We start from the raw sequence: 15,054 nt of genomic DNA, 5'->3' as shown, positions 1-15,054 counted from the left end.
ACTCGGCAAAAGTCGAGCTTCTTCAGATGCACTAGTCGCAAAACGGAACCCCCTGTACTTCAAGATCCACGCCTGGCTCCGCACCCACCTTGACGATTGCCCGCCGACAACGACGGCGCGCAGGGGTAGACGGCACAACCATTGAGCGACGTGGGATCAAACAAGCACATGGCTCCCAGTCAGATTCTCCCCAAACCCCAAGGGACACCGCCAACACCGGCCATTGTCGCGCCGGACGACAACCACGGCGAACCCTCATTCCAATTCACTTGCGACGACTACGACGGCGATAACGACCAAGCTCACCATCACGATCACGATCAGGACGAGCATATCATTGAACTGTCAGCCGCGAATCCCCCGGAGCGCAAACATTCTCTTAGCCCGGCTACCCTCCTCCACCCCCACCACTCGCCTTCGTTGCGTCCACCGGCCCTCGAGTCTACCTTCGCCATGGCCACCGAGGGTGGGCTTGTCGATGGGGGCTCAAATGGGCCTACCCCGAAGAACCCGTTCAACTTTCAAACCCAATTTATCTCCTCGGGCCCGGTCAAGCCAGTACGTGAACATCTTCCTCTCTTGGGGTCCTGCAATTGGGTGCAGTTATTGGAGATGGGAGATGGGATGTTGGGAGCCTTGAAAACAGGCCAGCTAACATCTTCTTTCTGGTCTAGAACATTGGACAACGACGAGGCCACCGTTACAAACACAGCTCGATAAGCGCACAGCACCAGATCTTCCAAGAACCACCTCCGCGACCGCCTCCCGTACTACCGGCCTCCCTCCCCATACCAACACTTAGAGAGGCATGGGCTAGCATGCAGCGCGGCCAGCGCGCCCGCCTCTGGTGGTGCTGTTGCCACGCGGCCATCGCCATGTACGTCTTTTTCGGCGCCGAAGGCTCCCTCGCCATGACGGCGTTGTCGCACCTTGTCTTCTTTGACGTCGGGTCGGCTGCCGTGTGCGTTGCGGTCGACGTGCTGGGCAACTTTGAAGTCTGGCGGCGCTCCAGCATCCGCCATCCCTTCGGCCTGCAGCGCGCCGAGGTGCTCGCGGGCTTCGCCATGTCCGTCTTCCTCGTCTTTGGCGGCTTCGACCTCATCTCGCACAACCTCAAACACTTTCTCGAGACCGTCGGCGACCACGCCCCGCACCACCCTCCCACCACCTCACACGCCAGCAGCGGCGAAGCCCCATTGGACAGCCACGGCCACACCCACGGCGTGCGCTACATAACCCCCGGCACTGTCGACTTCACCTGCCTAGCAGCAGTAGTAAGCACGCTCGTCAGCGCGTACGGGCTGCGCAACCACGGGCGGATCCGGCGGGTGATGCGGGTGCCCTTCCCCTACCTGGCACGGCTCCTACCCGGGGCCGGGATCCTCGCCAACCCCTTCCACTTCCTCACCCTCTGCTTCTCCTTCCTGATGCTCCTCCTCCCCCTCCTCAGCGTACCCCACCTCGTCTGGCTCGACCGCCTCCTCTGCGCGGCCATCGCCGCCAGCATGTTCGTCCTCGGCACCCGCCTCGCCGTCGCCCAGGGCCTCATGCTGCTCATGAGCTACAGCGAGCTGTCCGCCTCCCCAGCCACCGCTGCCGCCACCAACACCAACCCCAAAAACAACCCCAACAGGAACACCACCAAATCCACCCTCATTTCCAGCAACAACACGAAACCCCACAAACCCGACACCGACACCGCGACCGTCTCCTCCGTGGTCCGCGAAATCGAGTCCGAGCCGCACGTCGCGCGCGTCGAGGAGGCCCAGTTCTGGCAGGTGCACTACGGGCTGGGGATGGCCAACCTCAAGGTGCGGGTGGTCGGGGGCAGCGGCAAGGGAGGAGGGATTGGGGGGAACAGTGGGGTGAGCAGCCTCGGGGGGGCAGACGATGACGGGGCGCTGAGCCAGCTGCGGGTGCGGCTGGCACGGGTGGTGCAGAATCGGCTTGGGGAGGGGTATGGGCGGGGAGGGAACCTGCGGTGGGAGGTTACGGTGCAGACGTGTAGTGATGGGTAGGGGTAGGGGTAGGGTAGGGCAGTAGGGCTTGGGTAGCGAGTTAGGGTCTTTCTGTTTGATGGTTTAATATCACATCACGGGTTTTGATCATTATTGTGAGCGCATCCATGAGTTGTTTATCCATGTGCTTGTTCTCGGCGCAAGAGATGGTCAAAAATCTGGAATCGACATGCTTTATGCGATGCTATGAACAGCCAATCTGCCCGCATCTAGGCAAGAATCATTTTCTCAAGCAGAGCACATCACCGATGAGGAACCCCCTCAACCCCGATAACAAGCAACAAGACATACAACTTAACAAAAGGCACTCCACCTGCTACTATGCCGCGGTCATCCCATGCCTGCGCCAAACTCCCAACAATCTAGTAGCCCGTAAACACCAACACCGGTAATGCTAAGAAACGCCCCGCCAACCACCTCATTGCAAAGCCAACTCAGGAAACATGCGCGCAATCTTGTCGGGGGTCCCAAACTCGGTCCGTACCGGCTCCGGCGTGATCGGACTCGTATCAAAGTACTGCACCAATCCAGCCGAGGCCCCGCCGTGTACTGCCTCCACCGCGCTCAGTGAGGCCCTCTTCTTCTTGATATTGCCCTGCGACGGCGGTTGTTGTGACGTGGCTCGAAGGAGAGGAGGCGCTGTGAGCGCCCTGACGTCCGTGGGCGGCGGCTGTAGGGATGCCGGTTCTGGGGCGACGGTCTCCGCGTGGGAGAGCGGCGTCCGGGAGCGCGGCAGGGTCGAGGTAGAAGAGAAGGTATCGAGCACGCGAGGTGCGGAAAGGCTGGCCGGTATGGATGGGATGGTTGGCCCACGTAAGCGCTGTTTGAGGGGTTCTGGGTGATCGGGAAGATGCGCTGCGGCGGAGACGGACGGAATGCCCGCCGGAAGACCAAAAGGTGTGCCGGCCCTGGAGGTGCCTTTCTCGTTGGCTGAAAGCCCTTTTGTGCTGACAAAGGCGGTTGACCGGCGGTGTTGCGGGTTGCGGTCGTAGTACTGGTCCATGATCGGATGCACCATGACCGTCTGGTTGTGAGATTGTGAGGATCGAGTTGGTTGGCACGTTTACCCAGTTTTCTAGAAAATAGTCAGTATCCAAGCCCCTTCAGGTTTGGCTTGAAGTGGACGTACCTCCGCTCGAAAGGTCAAGGGCTCGCTTGCCACTAGGACCACGTCTGCGCCCTTGTCACTTCGCTCCATCTGGTAGTCCCGGCTACCAGGCGTTGGTGCCCTTGTTTCCCACAGAGTGCCGGACGAATAATACAGACTGGCAGCCTCATCTGAGGAGCTGCCGATGTACCGAGTGCAGATGATGGTGTGGCCATCCGAGACGGAGAAGTTCAGGAGACTCCTGGTGTCGACGTTCTCGGCATGAATGACGCTCTCGGGAATGTTGTCGATGAGTTCGTTGATCAGCGCAATCGTCTTGAGCATTGCCTTTCTAAGGACTGTCGGCCCAAATCCGCTCTCGGGCTGTGAGCTGGGATCGTGACCCATCCGTTCCAGCGTGTCCAGGAATAAGGCAAACGCCCACTCGCTGTCGGTGCCGCCCACCACATTCAGATACCACTTGTCGGCCAACCGCTCACCGAGCCTCCGCTTGATTTGTTTCCAACCGCCTAGACCACCATTGTGCATCCACATTAAGCTGCCGTGGCAGAACGGGTGACAATTGTCCTCGCTGAGCGACCCTTCGGTGGTGGCTCGGACATGGGCAAAGATCAATCTCGACGCAGTTTTGGAGGCAATTCGCTGCAGGTTCACGCAGTTCCAGGCCGGTGTGGTCGAGGTGAAGAGGCACGGGGCGGCGCCCAGTCTTGCGTCGGTGTAGAAACCAAGGCCGAAGCCATCTGCATTGTTCTGTCCGCGGCGGGTATCCTGCAATCCGAGACAATCCACTTAGCCATGACTCATAGACACATGCGGAATCGTGCCGACTCACCAGTCGGAGGCGCGAGTCGAATGACTGCTTGAGGATGGAATGCGCCGGGTCGAGGACGAGCTTCGAGAGGAGAATCTCGTCGCTGCCCTTGTAGACCTGGATAATGCGAGCAACTCTTAGTGACCATAGTTCTGAATGCTACGTAGATGTTGGCGTAGCCAACTTACCAAAAACCGGCACATGGCGGTCGGTGGTGATGGTGCCCAAGATCAAGCCGTCCGAGAACGGGCGGTGGAGTCGAATGGGTTGCGTCCAAGAAGTTCGGGAACGATCTGTAAAAAAAAAGAGTAATTCCCGCCTTTGGAATATTTGAATAAATTCCAGTTAAGTCCCAACCCTGTCCCGATGTTTGCAATCGTGTGACAGGTTAGCGCGTGGGATAACTGCAGGAAAGTGTTCGCAGTTTAGGTGTTAAAGGTGTTGTTGGTCCACTTAAAGAAGGAGTCAGGAACGGACAAGGGCATGGCTCGAGGCAAGTTCCCGGCGGCAGGGCTGACGGAATCGGCTGAGCGAATGGCGGAAGTGCCTTTGTTAAGTCGAGTGCGATGCCACTTTGGAAGGAGACGATCGAAATCAGTTTGTGACCCTGCAGGGTAAATTAAGGTTAATTGTGTTGGTTTAATCCCTCGCAACCAAGAGTAACATTCCATGTCAATGCATCTGGTTCCTTTTGCAACTCCTTGCTTGACCTTACCTAAAGTTGCCTCGAGTTGTCTGCCAGTGCCTCAGCTGTGCTGCACTAACGTCAGTTGGGCACCCTGCAGCCGAGACCGGGCCAGGCTGGATGCAGCAACGAGCTGGATCTCAAGAATGTGGAGAGACCCACAGCTGGCCCGGACGGGAGCACACTGTTTCATCGGACGACCTACAACCTCGCAAGCACAACGTTATTCCGTCCGATCAGGTAGGTATGAAGTATATGACGTGGTTTGAGATACCTAACTACCTGCCCTGGCTGCCCAACGCAGACCACTCCCTTCCAGAACCTCATTCCGTAAATTTGATCGTGATCCTTATTCAGTTCGACAGGTTAGGTAGTTTAGTAATAATTAACATCCCAACGCTGCGGGCAAACACTCATTCTCACATCTTAGGAAATCTGTTCACTTACATTCTGTAAAATTATTTGGACCCCTGAACTGGAACTCCTGTGTCTCAAATTTTGCACATCGTCTGAGATATGAATTCGTTGGACCTTGGATAATTATGCAATTAAACCATAGATAAAGCTTGAAGGTGGGGCACAACTCCCGGTTTATTCCTGAGGGAAAACGAGCAGAGTCCTTGTCACCCGCACTGATGCACGCTGCCCGCCAAAGCACTGCCCGATTAACAAACGCACTGACGATTTCGACTCCCCCACCCTTATTTGCTCGACAATAGTGTCGACGTCCATGCTGCCGTATGACGCCTAGATCCTCGCTGCTCGGTTCACCACCATGAGCGCGCAGCTCCGTGCAGTCGGGGCGATGGCCCCCCTCCCCCGCCGCCTTGCCGTTCGGGCAGTTCGACATTTCCACCACCTCCCGACCGGCGGCATCCAGCGGGCCGATCTTGCCGCTCGTAGCTTTAGGAGGTCGTTGCAGTTCCCGTCAAACGCCTACCACAACGCCGTCATCGTTCGAAATGCCTCCTTTGCTCGCATGTTGCCCAAGCTGGCCCTCAAGTTTGTTAGGATCCCCGCCCTGTTCGGCGGCGTAATGATCGGCACCGTGGGTTGGGTACAGTATCAGGCCATTCGTAAGGCAGACCTGGCCACTACCTAGGCATGGATGGGCCTTGCTAACGGGAAGCAGAGGTCAGTAACTCTGCCCAGGAGATGTTCAGCAACATGAAGAACACCGTCACTTCTACCGCCTCGACGCTGTGGGGGGGCGCCAAGGATATCGCCGGACAGACGAAACAAGGGTGGGACAACACAAAAGAGAACTTCGAGATACCGGAATGGCTGGACAAGATTATGAAAGGGGAGGGCGATGCTGCCTCTGGTAAAGGAGGGGCAGGCGGGCAGGGCGGGCCGGAACCGCCCAAGCAGAGCAGGTCTGGAGTTGGCGCCGTTGCAGGAGCCTCGGCCGCTGCCTATGGTCTTGATCAGTCTGATGAAAACGACGAAAGGACACCCGAGGAGGTCATCAAGGACGACCAGATGATGTTCATCACCAAGAAAATGATCGAAATCCGGAACCTCTTACAGAAGGTCGGCCAATCCAACACCGTCACGCTGCCGTCTATTGTTGTTATTGGCTCGCAGTCGTCAGGGAAGAGCTCTGTGCTAGAAGCCATCGTTGGTCATGAATTTCTGCCCAAGGGAAGCAACATGATCACCCGGCGGCCGATCGAGCTCACTCTCGTGAACGACCCCGAAGCACGGGTCGACTATGGCGAATTCCCCGATCTCGGCCTTACCAGGGTTACCGACTTCTCCCTGATCCAAAAGACCCTCACGGAACTCAACCAGTCGGTCCCCGAGTCTCTGTGCGTTACGGACGACCCCATCCGGCTTACCATCCACTCGCCAGGGATACCAGACCTGTCACTTATCGACCTCCCCGGTTACATCCAAGTGGCGGGAGAAAACCAGCCCCGGGAGCTGAAGCGCAAGATCTCGGAACTGTGCGACAAGTATATTCGGGGACCCAACATTATCCTCGCCATCTCAGCCGCCGACACCGATCTGGCGAACTCGACTGCTTTGCAAGCCAGCCGTAGAGTGGACCCGCGGGGAGAACGGACTATCGGTGTTATCACTAAGATGGACTTGGTTGAGCCGGACAAGGGCGCCGATATTCTGAGCGATCGGAAGTACCCGCTGAGGCTCGGCTATGTTGGCGTCATCTCCAAATTGCCAACCCAGACAGGTCTCTTTAGGAGGGAGACCGGCAACCTCTTGGCGGGTATCACCCGGAACGAAAGATCCTTCTTCAACACATACCCTGCTCAGTTCGGGCCGGAGGCCGGGGTCAACACAGGCACAATAACGCTTCGAAAGAAGCTTATGCAGGTCCTGGAACAAACCATGTCCTCCAAGTTGCACGAGACCACCGAGTCCATCCAGCGAGAGCTCGAGGAAACCACCTATCAGTTCAAGGTGCAGTACAACGAGCAGCCCATGAGCGCCGAGGCATACCTGGCCGCGAGCTTGGATGAGTTCAAACATCAATTCCACGCTTTCTCGTCGTCTTTTGGCCGGGCCCAGCTGCAGAGTTTGCTCAAGGATGCACTCGACCAGAAGGTTCTTGACCAGCTGCCGCCAGATACTGGAACAGGCCGGTGTAGTATCTCTCTGTGGCTCTCCCTGAGCCGGACAATATTGCCGACCTCCCCACCGCTGACCCGAAGTCGCCCTACTGGCACCGACAGCTCGACACGGCCCTATCCGGTCTTACTAGGCTCGGCGTGGGCCGTCTCGCAGCCACGGTAGCCGCCACAGCCGTCCAGTCCAACATTGACAAGCTCCTCGACAAGTCATCCTTCTCTAAGCACCCGTCAGCCCGCAAGGCCATTAGCGAAGCCGCCTCTACTGTCCTTGCGGATCGGTCATACGCCACAAGCGACGGTATTGAGATCTCTCTCAAACCCTACAAGTTTGATCCTGATATCCAGCCCAACGAGTGGGCCCAAGGGCGTGAACACGTCGTTGGCGTGCTCCAAGGCGAACTGGAACAGTGCCAGTCGGCCTTGAAAAGCCTTGAGAGCGCGGTCGGCGGGAGAAAAAAACTCAAGGAGGTCATGACCTTCGTCGACAAAGCCCGCCGCGGTGAGGTCATTGTCGAGGGCGACCACCACCCCAGTGGGGCAGGCGGATTCAGCGCCGCTCTCCTCGCGCGAGGTATGTTCTTCCCCTTTTCGCACCCCTTTTCCCCTCCTCCCTCTACATCGCAATACTAACTGCACCAATCAACCAACCAGGCCGCGAAGCCGCCTTCCTGCGCGACCGCGCCGACATCATCAACATGCGCATCACAGCAGCCAAGTCGCGCAAGTGCAAGGACCCCGAGAACAAGTACTACTGCCCGGAAGTGTTCCTCGACGCCGTCGCCACCAAGCTCTCCCAGACGGCCGTGCTGTTCCTCAACGTCGAGATGCTCAACGACTTCTACTCGCGCTTCCCCCGCGAGGTCGAGAGCAAGCTGCACGAGCACATGGCCGCCGGCGGGCTCGAGCGCTTCGCCCGCGAGGACCCCAAGGTCCGCAGGCACCTCGATCTCATCCATCGCAAGGAGCTGCTCGAGCTGGTCCTGACCAAGATCGAAGACCTGAACCGTTTTGGTGGCGGGACTGGGTCGGGCCGTGGTGCGGCTGGGGGCCGGGAGCTGGCGGAGGCGGGGAAGAAGAGGAGGCGGTTCTTTTAGGTGGGGGGTAGAGAAGGGGGGTGGGTGGAAGGTGAAAAATGTGGTGAGGGAGGAAAGGGGAGGGGAACGGGGAGGAGAAAGAGGAGGGGCAGGGTTTGCGTAGCTGCTTACTTGGTTGGTCTTGAGGGTCATGGCGTTTGTTGTTGGGTTGGCTGGGCTGGCTGGGGCTGTATGGGTGTTGGTTGTGTGGCAGGCAGCGCTTTCTGGGATTCACTCGTTTATACATCGCTCTCTCCTTACATTCCTTGTCTTGTGATGAAAAAATGGTCGGCTTGGCTTGTTGGACTGCTTGCTGGGGGAGGTAGACACATCTCCTCTCGAGTCTTTCAACGCCGTGTTAAATAAACGCTAGATGCGCGTGACGCAAAGTGAGAAGATTTCAAGGGGTACATGTCGCGTTCGATATTAGCGATATGGCGCGTTATACATACAACGTTGGTTAACCAGCTGGTCGTGGTAGACAAAATCAATGACGGTGCTGAAGATGGAAACGCCAAGAGGACACGACGCCTTAAATTGACAGTTTTATCAAGTCGCTCTCCGTTCCCATCCTTTATCCCCAGCCGAACCACTAGATGTACAGGACGAATTACACGTATGGTTTTAAAACAAGCGGCGAATTGCGCAACGCGTCTTTTCTCCTCCTTTTTCCTTGAGGCTAGCCAACGCGGCGCGCGCCGTCAACCAATTCCACCCCCCAATAATCATTCAGCCAACTTCGCTACACGAAACCCAACCCATCATCCAAACCAACACACACGACCTGGCGCGGCACGCGGCACTAGAGGACACAACACGACAGGAGCTCTATTTGGTCTTGCCGCTGGCGCTGCTCTTGACGCGGCGCGCCACGGGGCGGTTGATGTGGTGGTTGGGGATCCAGCTCTCGTCGTAGCTCTTGGAGCCGTCACCACCGCTGGTGGCGCCGGCCGAGTCGTAGCCGGACTGGGGCTCGGGCTCGACGATGGCGGCCTTGCGCGCAGCCTTCTTGCCGCCTGTCGGCGCCACCTTGGCCTGCGGGAAAAGGGCCTCGATCCAGGTCTTGTAGACGAAGTAGAGGGTCGCACCGAACGCGCCAGTGAGGAAGAGGTAGAGGAAGATGCTGCAAAGGGATGGTTTGTCAGCGGTTGTTTTTGTGTGTGTGGATGGGTACGGAACGGCCGGATGGAGCAGAGCTTACATTTGGGGGTCAAATAGGCTGGTAGGCGGCTCGACAATGCTCGCGGCGCCGCTGTGGGCCTGGACCTGGAAGATCTGGCTGGAGGCCGAGTTGGTGATGATGGCGACCAGCTCAACGAGGACGTCCTGCGGCATCATGTCGAGGACGAACTGGAAGGGAAGCTGGTGCTTCTCACCGGCGGCGATCGAGACGTCGTACCGGACGGCCGTCAGGTTGCGGATGATGGCGGCGGAGGCCGGGGCATCCTCGGGCAGCGGCTTGGTGGTCTTGAGCATGCCGCCGACAAAGGCCACGTCAATTGGCGTGTCCTCATGGTTGGTGATCTCGATCAGCGCCTTGGTGACCCGGCCATTGACGATCTTGACGCCGAAGATGTCGGCATCGGGAAAGGTCGTCTCGATCTCGGCCTTGAGCTCGGGCTGCTCGACCGGAACGGCGGTGACGGGCTCGGAGTCGACCTGGAGAGGTTGCACGTGAGCAATTGTGCTTCTACGGGCTGCAGTCGAAAAGGGGCTGCTCGTGATGATGCATGATGCAACTTACATCTTCCGCAGCGAAGGCGGTGGCGATGCGCAGGGCGAGCAAGGCGAGAGAAGACCACTTGAGATTGACCATGATGCCGGTTTCCAAAAGGGGAAAGGGGGTGTTGATGAAGAAGAGAAAAAAAGGGAGAGATGGGAATTTAGGAGAGGTCCAAATCCCAACTCGAGCTCGGAAGGAATCGATGTCGTAAAAACGTGGTGTGTGCAATCTGGCAACTGGCACTAGCGCCTCAGCTCCTGTGGTTCGCGCTTGAGCTGTTGGGGTCAAGTGTGGCGTTACCCCAAATATGCAGGTAACAAAATACTTGGGACGAGTGGGGTTTGTTAGCGACAATACGGTATCCAGATGGACGGCGGAGACAGTCGGGTAATTTACCGGGCCCGTTTCTCCTGTCGTGAAGATGAATACGGTATCGAGATAAACGGCCGAGGTCGTCAGGTATTTTACAAGACCCGTTTCTGAAGATTCTGTATCGAGATAAACGGCCGAGACGGCCAAGTAATTTACCACACCCGTTTCTCCAATCACTGCCAGTCCGTTACCAATGCTTGCCAAATTTCATCCAAGACGTCCAAAAGACCTCCTCTGACCCGCGACAGCCAAACACTTCCAGCACATGCCAAGGCACCTTGCCTGCAACCTCAAAAACACAGCTCGGAATCCAAAGCACATGCTGCATCCATTAACAAACACCCGTTGTACAATTTCTTATTCTACTTAAGGCGTCGCGCAGTCCTTATTTACCTTACGTGCCCAATTTTTCATCTAACAATATGGTAGCGGATGGCCGTTCTCGTCGAGAGTCGTCCCGTGTCCGTGGGAGGTTTGGCCACCAAATTTGAAGCATAACTACACAGCAGATGCAGCATCGTTACTCGTGAGCCTTCTCGTAGGCTAAGGAGAAACATGGCTTGCTGAGTGAGCGTTTGTCATGGCTAACTAAACCTTGAGGGGGTGCTCTGAGCCATTGACTATCAGACATTCTCCTCTTTATTTTCGGGAAGGTGTCAGCAGTCAGTGACTGAGACAACAGGGTAGAATTAGGACGGCCCTCGGCTTTCCGTTCATCTAGTGTAAACATATGCCATGATATAAGTGCCGATCTGGCGCACAACAACAACTCCATCCCCCTGTCTCATCCAACTGATGTCGTGGGTGGCTTTTTAGTGAGGTCGTGCATGGTCAACGCTCCTTGCGCCTTCGAAGCAGTCCACAAGTCTGACTCAGATCGCCAACACGTTGGGCAACCGGAGAAAACATGGAGCAATCCGCCGGGTTAGTTGCTCATTGCTCACGGGCTGTCGTCACCCAAGATTTCCGAGAGGCCATCGGCATTGGCTTGCCATCTGAGGCGGTTCGTCTTATGGGAGTACTGTGTATGCACAGCTTTAAGCGGCGGCCACGATCGGCGATCTGGCGCCACTCTGAGACAATCTCGAGAGAATGGCCATGGCAGTGTGCGCACTTGGAGTTGGGGCTGGGCAAGCCAAGACAGGCATGCAGGATTGGTGTCGAGGGCGCACGCAGAACATCGGGAGGCCCGTCAACTTGCTACCATGAATTCAGCGGATGTCCAGGTATACCTGACGCCGTTGGAAGGACCTTGGCCGAGTCATTCATAAACGGTTAAAGGGTCCGCGAGTTACCCCTGTCTCCTGCCCACCTACCCTAGTACAGTACACAGTATTATAGACGATGCTATGCCACAGTACGGAGACGGCCGCTGATCTCGGGCCCAAATAGTGACCACGGTCTTGACGTACCCCAGACTCAGCCAATGTCCAGCTAGTGCAGTCGCTGGGGTTATGTACGTGCAACGGTCGTACCGCGTGCTGTTCTCGAGGGGGGGGTGGGGTGAAGACAACCTGAGGTCTTGGTTTTTGCCTTCGCCTTCTTCGACCCCCGGCAGCGCCGCAGCGACAATGCGTAGGTGGCAGCCGAGATGTCGTCGTGGTAGGTGATCCGACCGACCACAATAGGTGCGTGTTAAACGGCGTGTCGTGGGAAGCGTACTTCAAGACGGATGGAAACGTAAGGGGGGCTGTTCGAGTGCGTGTTGGGTGTGAGTGTACCGGGAAAACTACCTACCTAGTAGAATACCAAACAAAGCACCTTATTTATTATTGACAAAACCACAAGAAAGGTCCGGTTAAGCATAGCGAAATGAGAAAGATTGTGTGGCATCATCTATATCAGATTTTATCTGTTCGCATGAGGAGGATCGCATGGATTCGGTTGTAATCAGATTAAGGAAGATTGTGTCTGGTAGGGTCGATGGCCGAAAACGGGACGCATATAGAGACGTACTCAAGATCTGGTAAGTTGTTGCTGGTATATTCAACAAAATACCCGAATACCTCTCGTGTTATCGAGCAAAGACGGTAGTCTCGGCCCTCTACCCCAACGTTGGACAGCCCCTTGTTCATAAACATGCGTCCATCTTTATAGTGGCGGAGGATTTCACATATTTGTACAACTTTGTATGGGTGCTGTTGGGAATCGGGAATGCCTTCCCGGGGCGACGGAATGGCAACGAGCCCACTCACCCCAAACATCAAGGCATCTTCGTGCTCGAACATACTCTCAATGGGAGAACCACCACGGGGAGCATCATTTGGAACCATGATTGTCAAGTTTATAAACGGCCCGCCCGCTAAGATCCAGTCGACTGCCCCCAGATCTTTTTCCCTCCTGCCCACCAAGGTACGCACCCTGTGTCTGCGCTGAGGGAATCCACTTCGACTCCCTTTAAGTCATCCGTGAGATGAATTCGCTCGTATTTTGGTTCCAAACAAAACGGTGGATCGTAGAAAATAGATCGTTCAACCTGAAGTCGCGGCCTAGCATTTGCAAGACTAGGTCCTGTGTAGCGCCCTCAAAAAGCGGCAGCTGCGGGCCGTCTTGTTTGAACTGTTTATACTGTTGGTGGGATTGATGACCTGAGGTTTTCTTGACCACGAGCGAAAGTACCTCCGTACCCAAATCTGCCGCTCGAGTCATTTACAGGCCTCCAAGAACGGCTCAAGGGATTCGCGTTGCGCGACACTGCGGTCAGCCTCAGCCCAGGACCGCGTCTTAGGCATATTGTACGGGTACTTAGGATCCTTGACGTGCCGAATCGAAACTAAGACACGGGTTTTTGGTGTTGGATATCGCCAAGCAAGTCTTTCCGTTGCTGCTTGGATAATGCTAAGCCGAACTTCTGCGGGAAGTCGACGAATCCATGAATGCGGTGCTTCCATGGATTCCTGGCTACGAGTAGGAGATGCCATGAGTACAAAGGAAGTATTGATAGTTGTATAGGTAATAGAGATTTGCGGTGATGGTGATAGAGGCCAATATGGCTGATAACTGCAGTGATGTGTGTTAAGTAGGGCCAGAGGTTCTGGGTAGAGGGGACTGTGTCGTAGGTTCTGGTCCCCTATACGGAGAACATTGTCCGTCTTTACAAGGCATGTCTTTGTCGATTTGTGATCAAAGAAAGCGATTCGATTCTTTTCCAGCGGACGACACGACAATCCCAGATATCGACGTGACCCCCACTCATCTCCTCATTATTTTTTTAAGATCAAGTACATACCGCGGCGTGTGAGCAATCGGGAAAGCTGTGCATCAAATGGGCGCTTGTGGCTCCCGAGGCGCCATCCTCTCCGGGAAAGACCGCAGCCGATCTCTCGTCATGTGGCCTCCCTGCGAGGTTAATTCCGGAGGCGTGAAGGCTACCGCAAATCCTCCTCGCGGTGCCTGTTCTCCTGACAAGGCCATCGTCGAGCTTGCAGCGACGGCGTCAGAAAAGGTGGCCATCAGGCATAAAAGCAAATGAAGCGAGACGTCAAGGTTCGTTTAGTCCCGGCATGATCTCCAAGAGTCCTCCCTATATGGAATAAGTCGTGGAAGCCAGTCGAGGCACGACTTGGGGAAGTTTCGAGGTCGAGCCACGCCACGAGGCTAAGTCTAGAACCAATGTGTTGATCGCTGACGGCTGGGTTCGAGGAAGTTGTGAATGGAAGCGACGTCCTTGCTTTGAGTCGGCCGTTGACGCTTGGCAGACCGAGTGTTCTCCGACTCCACTTCTTCCCTTGCCTGGTTGAGCTATTGGCCAATCATCCTCCACGACCGCAAGGCTTGCAAGTCAAGTCCCCACAGCGAACGCAAACCTTGAACACCGCCGAGGCCTCTTTCTCTTTCCCGTTTTGTAACTTCGGCTCTAAGAAATCGGCCAAGACTGCCAACAACAAGCGGCGAACAACTCGGCATGTCCTCACAAGTCGTTTTTAGGACAGGTGTATAGATTACGTTGCTTGCTACCCTGACCAACTAACCAGTGAATTGTTGCCGCCCTGGAGTCACGCAGCTGCGACCCAAGCATCTGTGCACTTGCAGAGTTGAGACGAACAAGAGACCATCCATCCATACGCACAAAGAACATGGCTCAGTGGGATTCATTTTCTGCGGATTTCTGACAGATGTTTGATGATCTTTCCGTTCGAACAAGGAGCCAGCTGTCGCGGTAGTCCCCCATTCGTGGAGCACGAGATGCCAGATGGCTCGGCTGCGTTATAGTCTGCTTTGATGGATGGAATCGAGGATTATCAAGCTTCCGGCAGGCCTGTCAAGCTGAGCAGATCCGACCGATCGGCCGAGCCGCCCGATGAGGTGCCGAACATTCCAGCCCCTGCTTTCGCCCTCCATTACCCTTTTGACTCGCGCAGGGGTTCGAAAGCAGCTGCGCCTGTCCCGTTAGGAACGTGCCCCCATCCCAAGATGCCCAAATAAGCGAGACGGGAATACTCGACAGATTCGAAATTCCAGAAATCCTCTGGCTCCTGCAGGCCGCTTTCTGGACATCCATACTGTGCGTCCCGCTACCGAGTCCGGGATAGTTGCTGCCATGGATGCAAACAGGCGCAAAGCGCCGACTAAGATCGCCACCAGGGGGCTTCCACGAGCACGGGTCACCCAAGGTGGCACATCACACAAGCCTGGTCCGGCCCAAGTACATACATACTGTGTACATCTCC

General features: G+C 56.1%; 5 protein-coding genes across 5 annotated transcripts; 2 read left to right on the top strand and 3 right to left on the bottom strand.

Annotated features, from left to right (window-relative positions):
* Nucleotides 1-168: 168 nt before the first annotated feature.
* Nucleotides 169-2,018, top strand: CHGG_02567 (uncharacterized protein; the record flags this gene model as incomplete). Its single annotated transcript, XM_001229082.1, has 2 exons — nucleotides 169-558; nucleotides 675-2,018. 2 exons carry the CDS (start codon nucleotides 169-171, stop codon nucleotides 2,016-2,018), a joined length of 1,734 nt encoding a protein of 577 aa, XP_001229083.1.
* A 418-nt stretch (nucleotides 2,019-2,436) lies between these two features.
* On the bottom strand, nucleotides 2,437-4,140 carry CHGG_02566 (uncharacterized protein; the record flags this gene model as incomplete). The annotated part of the gene is made up of 4 exons (XM_001229081.1): nucleotides 2,437-3,042; nucleotides 3,148-3,894; nucleotides 3,959-4,054; nucleotides 4,126-4,140. The coding sequence occupies 4 exons, from the start codon at nucleotides 4,138-4,140 to the stop codon at nucleotides 2,437-2,439; spliced, it is 1,464 nt and encodes a 487-aa protein (XP_001229082.1).
* Nucleotides 4,141-5,397: 1,257 nt separating this feature from the next.
* Nucleotides 5,398-8,310, top strand: CHGG_02565 (uncharacterized protein; the record flags this gene model as incomplete). The annotated part of the gene is made up of 4 exons (XM_001229080.1): nucleotides 5,398-5,698; nucleotides 5,755-7,190; nucleotides 7,319-7,787; nucleotides 7,868-8,310. 4 exons carry the CDS (start codon nucleotides 5,398-5,400, stop codon nucleotides 8,308-8,310), a joined length of 2,649 nt encoding a protein of 882 aa, XP_001229081.1.
* An 807-nt stretch (nucleotides 8,311-9,117) lies between these two features.
* Nucleotides 9,118-10,105, bottom strand: CHGG_02564 (uncharacterized protein; the record flags this gene model as incomplete). The annotated part of the gene is made up of 3 exons (XM_001229079.1): nucleotides 9,118-9,412; nucleotides 9,491-9,948; nucleotides 10,034-10,105. The coding sequence occupies 3 exons, from the start codon at nucleotides 10,103-10,105 to the stop codon at nucleotides 9,118-9,120; spliced, it is 825 nt and encodes a 274-aa protein (XP_001229080.1).
* A 1,219-nt stretch (nucleotides 10,106-11,324) lies between these two features.
* CHGG_02563 (uncharacterized protein) lies at nucleotides 11,325-12,657 on the bottom strand (the record flags this gene model as incomplete). The annotated part of the gene is made up of 3 exons (XM_001229078.1): nucleotides 11,325-11,510; nucleotides 11,680-11,696; nucleotides 12,615-12,657. 3 exons carry the CDS (start codon nucleotides 12,655-12,657, stop codon nucleotides 11,325-11,327), a joined length of 246 nt encoding a protein of 81 aa, XP_001229079.1.
* Nucleotides 12,658-15,054: the final 2,397 nt, after the last annotated feature.

This window comes from Chaetomium globosum, genomic scaffold, assembly GCF_000143365.1.
Source record: "Chaetomium globosum CBS 148.51 scaffold_2 genomic scaffold, whole genome shotgun sequence".
Taxonomy (NCBI): Eukaryota; Fungi; Ascomycota; class Sordariomycetes; order Sordariales; family Chaetomiaceae; genus Chaetomium; species Chaetomium globosum.
This window is presented reverse-complemented; position numbering and strand designations above follow the sequence as displayed.